Source organism: Mastacembelus armatus, chromosome 10 (genome assembly GCF_900324485.2).
Source record: "Mastacembelus armatus chromosome 10, fMasArm1.2, whole genome shotgun sequence".
Classification (NCBI taxonomy): domain Eukaryota; kingdom Metazoa; phylum Chordata; class Actinopteri; order Synbranchiformes; family Mastacembelidae; genus Mastacembelus; species Mastacembelus armatus.
The window spans coordinates 7,267,538-7,277,500 of record NC_046642.1 but is presented as its reverse complement, the minus strand read 5'-3'; the positions used below and the strand labels follow the sequence as shown (position 1 = coordinate 7,277,500).

Below are 9,963 nucleotides of genomic sequence, written 5' to 3'. Positions count from 1 at the left end.
AGTGAGGGGGACGATGCTGCTACACGGTATGGACTGTACCATATATAACCGCAGCGGGAGGGGGGTCGGTGAACAGTATAACTGTAATTTCACTGCGGCTAGAGGAAGATTAATCAAGAAAATAGATTCTTTCTGATTCCATATAAAGACAAACTGGCGTTTATCAATATCATGGCCAGGAATGTTTAAGCTAGATAAAGGCTTTTTAAAATATTAGTTAACAAAATACTCGACGGTGTGAACCCCTCACCCCCTTGCAATGGATGTTGTTCACAGAAGACAACAATAGTACACTGGGTGGGAGTCTTGTTTTGTATAAAATATATTAATATTTTAATGGTTATTGCAGTGTCAGCAAATAATATCAGCAAATACCATTTAACCAACTAACATACATGAATATGTGCTCAAACACATCTTCTTTATACTTCCACTACAATATATTCTAGAGGCAACTATTGTAGTTTTGCTCCAATACATTTGTATTAAAGCTTTAATTACTCATTACTTTGCAGATTTAGACATTTAATACAAATTATAATGTGCCCTAAACAAGCATCCTACATATTGATTACTTTTGGTATTTAAGCATATTATCATGATAATAATTGTTTTGTTTATAACATTTTTGAATGCAGCACTTTTTATTTAGAGTCTGCACTGTGGTATTGCTACTCAAGAAAAAGATCTGAATACTTCTTCTGCCAATGAATACTAGACACACTCAAGTATTATGATAAATGATTATATCATATTTTACAATGTCTTGATAATGCAAATATGCTGAATTGTAGTGTATGCAATATTTATCTATCACATAATTTAAAATCTACTATAATAGATCTGTAAGCATGGAAGGTATATTAGATATATACTATATAAGGTTTGTCTTTAAAAGGAACAAGGTATTTTCAAAATTTAGTTGTATGTAGAAATACTACACAGTACACGTCTGTACTGTGTAGTATTTCTATATACAAGAGAACCAAAATGTAATGAAAAGTGTGAATAAAATGAATGCAAAATGTGATTAAAGATTATCATTAAAAAGCATAAGCATTTCAAGAATGTCATTTATATTTGTTGATTATTATGTTATGAGCTCATTCTGATCATTATCAGCCATTAGGGCAGTACTCTGTCTACAGCATGTATTTCCAAACACACAAAAGTACTGTATGTGGTTCCTCCTGTCTCATAGGTCAAATCCAACATTTTCATAAGAAGTAAGTGGCACTGAGTACTCATGCAATCCTATGTTCACATGGTTGGGGTGTCCATACAAAGGACTCAGGGGTAATACACGTGCTCAGTGAAATTAGTTTAATGGACATCTACAGCTATCCCTTAATGTTATCACCAATGCTCAAACCTAAATAAAACTTTATGTTGCCACATTTTGAGATATTTGGTTGGCGTATGTCTACTTTATTCTTTCTGCATTTGAAATCAGACAGATGTTTTGCCATTTTGCCCATCTGGGTGAAAAAGTGAAATACTTTTTCAAGTGCTATACCTGGAGAGATACTGACTAAAGCACAGATAACCAACACTAATCTTTCCAGAGTCACTGCCCTGTTTGTTGTTCCTGCCCTTCCAGTTTTTAATTGACTGAACACACATGAACCAGGTAACCAGCACAGGTAAGGCAGGGATAGGTGGAAATAAGCAGGGCAGTGGCTCTCAAGGACCAGGGATTGGCCACCCTTGGACTACAGCAATGGAAACAAGCAGTTGTAAACAGAGACTAGTATCTGTTACTGCAATATTATGTGATTCCTGTCTAGAGACAAGCTCAGCAGAATATCTAATCCACAAGGATTTACTCTAGTTTACAATTTGCTTTATATTCCTCAACAGTGGGCCACTCTCCTGTCACAAATAGGACAAAGCTAAATACATCCCAGTACAAAGAAGAAAGCAGCAAAAACACCTTCTCTGCTGTGACTGCACCATTTCTGTACATACAGTAAATCAAAGTGTGTTCTCGTTCTCACTGCAGTTGAAATGCAAATCACACTAGAGACAGAATTTGTGCAGTAGCAGCACCACTGCAGTTGCCAAAGAGAACTGCAGTGTTATAGCTACCGTCCAGCTGTCTGATGTACATATTGCATTAGCAGAATTTTCATAATGCTGAGTATCCAATTTAAGTGCATGTGTATTCATAGAAAGACCCCTAGCACATTTCTGGAAGCCTTCATTGTAATCAATTTAGATATTTCTTCTAGCTTGTTAAACCATATTTCTCATGAAAATTAAAACATATTTACTGTTTAGGGGGATTAGAAGATGAAATTCGGCCTCTGCTCAACAGCAGAGGGAAGATATGTGTTAACAATAACTTTATTTAGGTGTATTGCATTAATAATAATGTGTTTCTCTTTCTTTACGTATTTATAAGTCCTATTCTCAATTGCCAAAAAAGGCAAAAAGAAAAATCCAGAAAGTCTGTGTTACATGATTCACCACATCCAAAAATAAGACATGAACACCTGAGCAGCTACACCTCCTCCTGTGCGTGCTGGAGACACATCTTTTCCAAAGATTTCCTTTCTTTCCCCCACTCCACCTAATTCAACATCAGCTCACCACCACAGGGATTTGGCTCTGTAGCTCCCATGGTTGCTAAGCAACAGACTGCCTCTTCGATTATGTGATTGTGTGTGCGGTGTGTGTGCTAGTTTTGTGTTGTAGAGCATATCCAGTCCAAACAATGACTAATTCAACCAGCCATTCACATTTCTGCCACTGTCAAATACAAAACGCTTTAACAGTTTTTGTAAAATTATTTTTATCAGACTGGGCTAAAAATACTTCACTGACACACCTTTTGCTCTTTGATATACCATTTCACTGTAAATATGCATTTTGGCAAGCTGTGGAGTCAATGCAAATAAAAGATCCAACAAGTCTTTCAACATATAGTTGCTTTATAATCTAGTTGTTTTTGTTCACACCTTAAAGCAATGTAATTTTATCTAAGCTGTTGGTTCACAACTCTGCTTTTTATGTTATCAATAAAGAAAAACATCTATTTTTATTTATTAAGAGAATTAATTCAATCACTTGAGCAGCAATAGTGTAAATGCTTAGACTGATCAATTGCAGACACTTGAGTAAACAGCGATTTCAAGTTTGTTTTTTAACACTGACCAAATTTTCACAGCTTCACTCTACAGTGAAAACCAAGAATCTTGAAATTTGATGAGCTAAAAAAAATTATTGTCACCATTTCTGTCTCAGCCCTCTAAATTTTACCTGTTCCACCTGTGTCCCTGTCCTCGGCCACATCCTCACTCAGGTCTCTGCATTCCTTTGGACCTTTCCAAGCCCTGCCATTCACCATCCAACTACAAGATGCCAACAATTACCCACTATACTACCTGGACAACCACACCCATTCACACTGCTCCCACTATCCTCATTATCCCAGAGAGAATTTAGCCCAGACATTTCCACCAGCACCTTCTCAGATGGTTGTGTCTTCTGTGTTGTAATGTTCTCACTGTTGCCTGCTTCTGTATCCCTGTTTGTGTTCCTGCAAACCTTGGTCATCATTATTAAACTTTGTTGTGCCTGCCTGGTTTAAGAGTCTGCATTTAGGGCCTGTGCTCCATACACCGCCCATGACAAATAAGTGGCCTTTTGATTTTCTAATGTTGACCACAGTATTGAGAGTAAAGATGGGTTATTACTATTTCTCATTTCTCATTTTATGTCAATCACTTTGATATTCTACAAAAAACAGAAATGTGTTTACCAAACCTGTGACTGTGATACCTCTAAAGTTCAGCTTGTGACTCTTTAATCTGAAATCAACTCTCTGTCTTTTCAGGATAAACTAATTCTGTTCATGTTCCCTTTGATTTAAAAAAATAATCATTTCTCCTTTTCAGAAGACTGATCAAATCAAGCTGGTGAATGCAGCTGTCAGGTCTACAGCTGCATCCTTTATCCCTTTCCTACAGAGCTTCAGGGACTGACTGGGCAGCATGACATTTAGCTGTAATTGGATTGGATTCTGCCCCCTTGTGGATGTTGCTCTCTAGTCAGGGAAGGGTGAAGTGGCTTGACAGCTGACTGATCACAAATGGAGAGTTACTGTGGACTCATTTTCCTAAACCATGTTCACAATAGTTAATTAACATGTGCAGGTCATCTTGCCAAACTTGCACAAAGACACACAAAATCTCATTTTAAATACTAATTTCAAGCTCCAGATATTACAAGAAGTCAAAAATGTACTGAAAAGTGATGTATTCATAATAACCATACTGGTAATCTATGAATGCATCTGTTTGTTCAAGCTACACAAAATTAAAACCATTTGTCAGCCTGCTCTGTTTGACTTTCTCTGCTCTGTCACGAGCGAGCTGACAAACAGCGATGAAATTAAAGAGCGTTAAAGTATTCATCTTTTAAATGGCTTTTTTAATGACAGTTGAGGCGGCTGGTGAGGCTACATTAGCACTACTGATGAGGGAGGCTGAGGGATATGTTCTTCAGGCTGAATTGACTTTCACCATCTCACTGGTCCCTTGTTACAATGTGCTAAAATGAGATAAAATGGCTGCTTGACTCAACATGGTGTGAGTGTGTTTCACTAAACTTTAGATAAGCATGGTCCTCTTCTCTCCCTATTTTAAATATTGTGATATTTTGAGTTTTTAAGATTCTGTGCAATTTCAGTATTAATTATCTTCGATTTTAGATGTTTCCACACACAAAAGATTAATTTTCTCCAGGATTTAGCTGGTTACAGTGGGAAAAGCACCAACCACACCAATCCATCCATTATCTATACCCGCTCATTCCTTAACCAGAGTCACGGGGATCTGCTGGAGCCACACCAATGAATAAACAGTAAAATTCTTCACTGAGACTCAAACTGAAACACAAACTTGGTTGCAACTCTTAAATGACCCACTACACCTGATAAAACCTATGTATAAAAAAAAAAAAGAAGATTAATGTTAATATAGTTTTTTTTTATCAAAGCAAAACAAGAAAATGATGATGAATGAAGCAATATTAAAAAAAATCACTTTTGAAGCTCAGAATTATATTTTTGCAGATGTAAACAATGTAAAATAGGGTTTTGTTAAATGTTTTATGAGGAAACAAATATAATTTTGGTGATTGACACTAAATGTAAAAAGAAAGCTTTTTTACACAGGACAGCTTTACCTGACACTGACCTGATAACAACAACAAGCAAAGTAAGAGCACTAACAAAAAGCGAAAAACAGAGATTTCTCATGTGAAATAACCAAAACTAGTCTAACCATGCCAGAAAATCATGTCGGTGAAGCTCACAGGAGAAAACCTAAGATGAGACTTGATGCACTAAAAGATGAGAGACAAGGACAGATACAAGATTTTTAAAAAACTAAACAAAATGAAGTTCTCAGATGACATTTTAAAATTTTACTGATTTTGCCATCGTCAGTTCCTCAATCAGTATATACTAAGTTTGTACATCTTAATAGTGTCTAATAATGGCTATTGATCATTTACAGGCCATATTATAATAGTGGCTGTAATGTCCTTATGATAAAAGACATTTTAAAGGAGAGTTAGGGTCATTTTAGATCAATAAGACCTAGAACCACAGCCAGACTCATAATACCTCAGCCTCAGGATGTCACTACATCTTAGTTGGACACATTAGACTTTCACAGATGGATTTTCTCTAATGATCAGCACGAGGCAACATGAAAAGGTGATGCTAGAACATGTTGTGTGTGTGTGTGTGTGTGTGTGTGTGGGTCTTACCTCAGGGGCCAAACTGCAGCACTCAAACAGAATGGTGCTGTCACCGCTATAAGCTAACTTGTTACATCTCCAGGGAGCTGCTTCATCACCTCTGATACACACACACACACACAAAACTGGCCAAGGTGGCTGTATGGACACATTACTGCATTGTGTCACTGTGACACATTATATGGTCTGGTCCTCCTCTGCTCTATGACGATGCCCAAAGAGCACCTGCATTCACACTTTGGGTGTAACACAGTAAGGAGTCCAAGTATCCATTTACATTGTGCATTCATGTGTGTGGAAGATGTCATAGTACATTTTACTTTACTTTATATTGTACAGTATATTAAATAATAAAAAAGTCACTGCTTCTAAAAAATGTTTTAGCATATTACTGAATTTGGAGACATAACCTAATGATTCATAACAAATACAGAGTCTATTTAAATTTGAATATTTGCAGAATTTTCATTGACATTAGTTTATTGTTCATCCTGTGTACACTATCTTTATATTTAGGCCATACACATAGAACATAAAAAGTGCATATAGAAAAGCAAAAAGAAAGAGGATGCACTGCTTTAACATGTGAGAGGACAACAAAGAGAATCTACAACACAGAAGACAACAATCTGAGAAGGTGCTGGTGGAAATATCTGGTTAAGTCCTGGCTGGGAAAATGAGGAAACTGGGAACAGGAGTGTGAGTGGGTGGGGTTGTTCAGGTGATGAGGGCATCTGGTGGTTGGAATGTCTCAGACATTTGGTCATGGACAAACTGAAATTTTGTCCATGTGATGGCAAGAGGAAATGTCAGGGGGCCACTAACGTTATTATGCTACATCTCACCTACATTAACAATGTAACTGTAGTAAATCTTTAAATGTGAATGAAGCAGAAGTTGCTGTCAGCTGACATATTATCTTTAGAAAGAGAAATGTTTGCTTGTGTGATTAAAGCACATGAAGTCAGACCAGTAAAAGTCTTCTGTCAAAGCTTTGAAGAAAACTGTAAATTGTGATGAATAATTCAAAGACAACTATCATTTTACTTGAGATTAGCTTGCTAGGTTGCCATGGTAGAAATGCATTTATTATTTACTGGCAGTGTGACACTGAGTGTAAGGCAGCTTACAGGCTCTCAGCTGTTTTTAGATCTGTTCAAGCGGTGGGGATTAAACGTGGTAATAATCCATGGGAAACAAAATAGTGTGTCTGAGCTGCATGTTTGCCTCTGAATGAAAAGCAAGGAGCTACGCGGCAGTGTTGGGGACTATGTAATGTGGCAGAGGGTTTGCAGAAGAAGGGACGATGATGATGGCTGGACAGGAGAAGCCACAGAAGAGGGTGAGGTTCCGGGTGGCTTCGGGAAACAGCGGCCGTGTGCTGAAAGAGATGTTCAAGGATGAGGGGCCTTCAGACTCCTTAGATTCAGATTGCACCAGCAGCTCTGATGCTGAGCGGGCCAGTACACCCTCTGCAAGTGGAGACACACATGGACACCTGGATGGATACCTGGGCTCTGAGCTGTATGACAGTGAGAGTGAGCCTGATGACCTGCTCATGTACGCAGGGGCCACCAAGCGCTGGATGTTCACCACCAAGAGGGTTAACATAATCAGTAAAAATGGGACTGTCAGGGGTGTCAAGCACAAAGTCATCGCAGGGCAAACGCTGTTCGAAAACCTCCCGAATTCCAATGGTGTAAGTACATCTGACTGGGCTTAGTCTTATTTTACTGTTTAACATAACCTGTATCATAAAATCACAAAACTCCTTGAGTGGTTTCAGCTCTGGTTGTTAGCACTGTTTTCCCTGTTCTCAAGTCTAGTTACCGGTAGGACTTACATGTAGGTGTATGAGAACAGAGGACAAGGTCACTGAGTAATTAAAGATTAATGATGCAGTTCGATAAGTTTCAAAAGAAACTAATCAGGGTAATGAATTCTCAGCGTTACTTTCTGTTATCCCTGCACAAACACCTGGTTGTTATTCTGAGGTAACTCTTGGCTGATGCGCTGATGCAAAGGTCATTGAAAGGAAAGTTCTCTGCATCGTGGCCGACACAGCATCAGTCTACACTAGCTAAAGCTTCTCCTCACGATCAAGTGATATTCTCTGTTCTCTTATTGTAAAGTTTAAGTGTTTATGAAAGTGAATCGAGCTGGTCTCATCAACTTAAAACTCATCTACACTTGACATGATCATCAATTGTTTTTCAAAGCTGGCCATAGTTTCTTATACTTTTGGATATTTCTTCTAGCTTGCTTGAGGTAGGCTATTACAATTCAATGACTGTGTACTTAATTATTAAAAATAGATTTCCAAATAAATGGAAATAAATTGAAATCAAAGGCTGCTCAACAGGGAGGTTGTAGAGATGTAAAAGTATTAAATCTGAAATTCTTTGTTAATTTCTTGAAAGTGATCAGATAATGTATAAATAAGTCACATTTTAAAGGGATTATAAGGACAAGGTCATTTTTTATTTTGCAGTGTGACTGCGACAACTGTTGCTTACTTTGTAACAGGACTGAATGTAGGTACATATACTGGGGTTTTGGATTATAAACTTCGATTACTGCAACATATTTCTTCTGTGAAAGTTTTTTTTTATTTCCACATATCTGAACATTTCGGTTTACAAAAATGCAATAGGTAAATTTAGAAATGTATCTACATTAAAATGTTTACTCTCTTGTAGATGGTGTTATCTCTTGAGTTTGGGCGGATAGTGATCTACACAACGAGTTTCCGTGTGGTCAGGACAACGTTTGAGCGCTGCGAGCTGGTCAGAAAGATTTTCCAGAACCACAGGGTGAAGTTTGTGGAGAAGAACATTGCTCTGGACAACGAGTACGTGAAAGAGCTGGAGGAGCGGTGCAAGCATGTGGGAGAACCTCCTTCATTACCAGTAGTGTTCATTGATGGACACTACCTTGGGGTGAGTTCTTATTATACATTTCTATTGGACTGTGACTTTAGCGTGTTGCAGAAAAGTAGTTCATTAAACGTGTTTTTCAGGGAGCTGAGAAAATACTCAGCATGAATGAATCAGGGGAACTTCAAGATCTTCTGACAAAAATTGAGGTAAGTTTTCAGTATATGATGATGGTTAAATACATGATTTTCATGTGGATCACTTTAACAACTTGATTTGACACATACTGATGTTTAATTATTCATACATTTTAGATGTACTGAACTATATCATTTAAAGTGCATATAATATTGGAGCATAAAGTGAATATACAGTGCAAAAAGCCACAGACATGACCACAGTGCAAACAGGGGCAGTTATTTCCCCTCACTCGTCAACATGAGCAAACTGCAGTGTTAAGCATGGATGTACATCAATGTGACCATCAGTACGAGGGCTAAGTATTGATTCTGCTTCCAACACATTTGTTCGATCACACTAACAGAGAGCACATCGCTCTGTCATACAAAACCAAAATTGTGTAAAATGTTTTATGGGTCACACTGAGCTGGAGCAGGTCAGTGAGTTGCACCAGGCCCCTGGCCTTTTTTCAGGCCTAGCTTTTATTATGGAAGTTAGACAAAACAATAGTCTCCTAGTGAGCAGTGTGATGACATTTACATCATGGTTCCCAGTTGCTGCAGGCTAGTACACAGATCTGAAACACCACACACACACTAATCAGCCCAGAATGGGCAGCAACCTGCTTTTGTTGTGTATGTATATCTGCAGATTTATGCATCAAAATCTCAGTTTGGAAAATAATTTACTAGCTGCAGTGTCATTTTTACAATATATACAACTGAGTGTTACCAATTTATTTATCTAACTAGAAAGTCAGTGTGTATTGCCCAAAATGTTGCACCATTGCTTCAAAACCAAAAGGCTTTAAATAACATTAAATTTTAATCTTTGCCAATCATGTATTGCATTTTTAAAAATCTGTATTTAATATTGTTGTCTAAAAAACTCTATTCATTTTTCTAGAGGGTACAGCATCCCCAGACGTGCCAGACCTGTGGGGGCTTTGCCTTCATCCCATGCCCAGTGTGCCATGGCAGCAAGATGTCTGTGTTTCGTAACTGCTTCACGGATTCCTTCAAAGCCCTCAAGTGCACTTCCTGCAATGAGAATGGCCTACAGCCCTGTGTGAGCTGCAGTAAGTGAGGATGTTAAGTGCCTGACCCAATATCCTTACTTCCTTCTCCAGGGCCTTACA

At 38.0% G+C, this 9,963-nt stretch overlaps 1 protein-coding gene across 1 annotated transcript; it reads left to right on the top strand.

Annotated features, from left to right (window-relative positions):
- Window positions 1-7,072: 7,072 nt before the first annotated feature.
- grxcr1a (glutaredoxin and cysteine rich domain containing 1 a) lies at window positions 7,073-9,963 on the top strand. Its single transcript, XM_026330764.1, has 4 exons — window positions 7,073-7,468; window positions 8,469-8,708; window positions 8,789-8,854; window positions 9,732-9,963. Exons 1-4 carry the CDS (start codon window positions 7,076-7,078, stop codon window positions 9,909-9,911), a joined length of 879 nt encoding a protein of 292 aa, XP_026186549.1. The 5' UTR covers window positions 7,073-7,075; the 3' UTR covers window positions 9,912-9,963.

Bases quoted from the DNA above. Each gene is read 5' to 3' on its own strand.
- grxcr1a (XM_026330764.1), top strand. From the start codon at position 7,076: ATGATGATGGCTGGACAGGAGAAGCCACAGAAGAGGGTGAGGTTCCGG. The intron at 7,469-8,468 runs GTAAGTACATCT...ACTCTCTTGTAG, and splicing joins ACCTCCCGAATTCCAATGGT to ATGGTGTTATCTCTTGAGTT. The intron at 8,855-9,731 runs GTAAGTTTTCAG...TCATTTTTCTAG, and splicing joins ATCTTCTGACAAAAATTGAG to AGGGTACAGCATCCCCAGAC.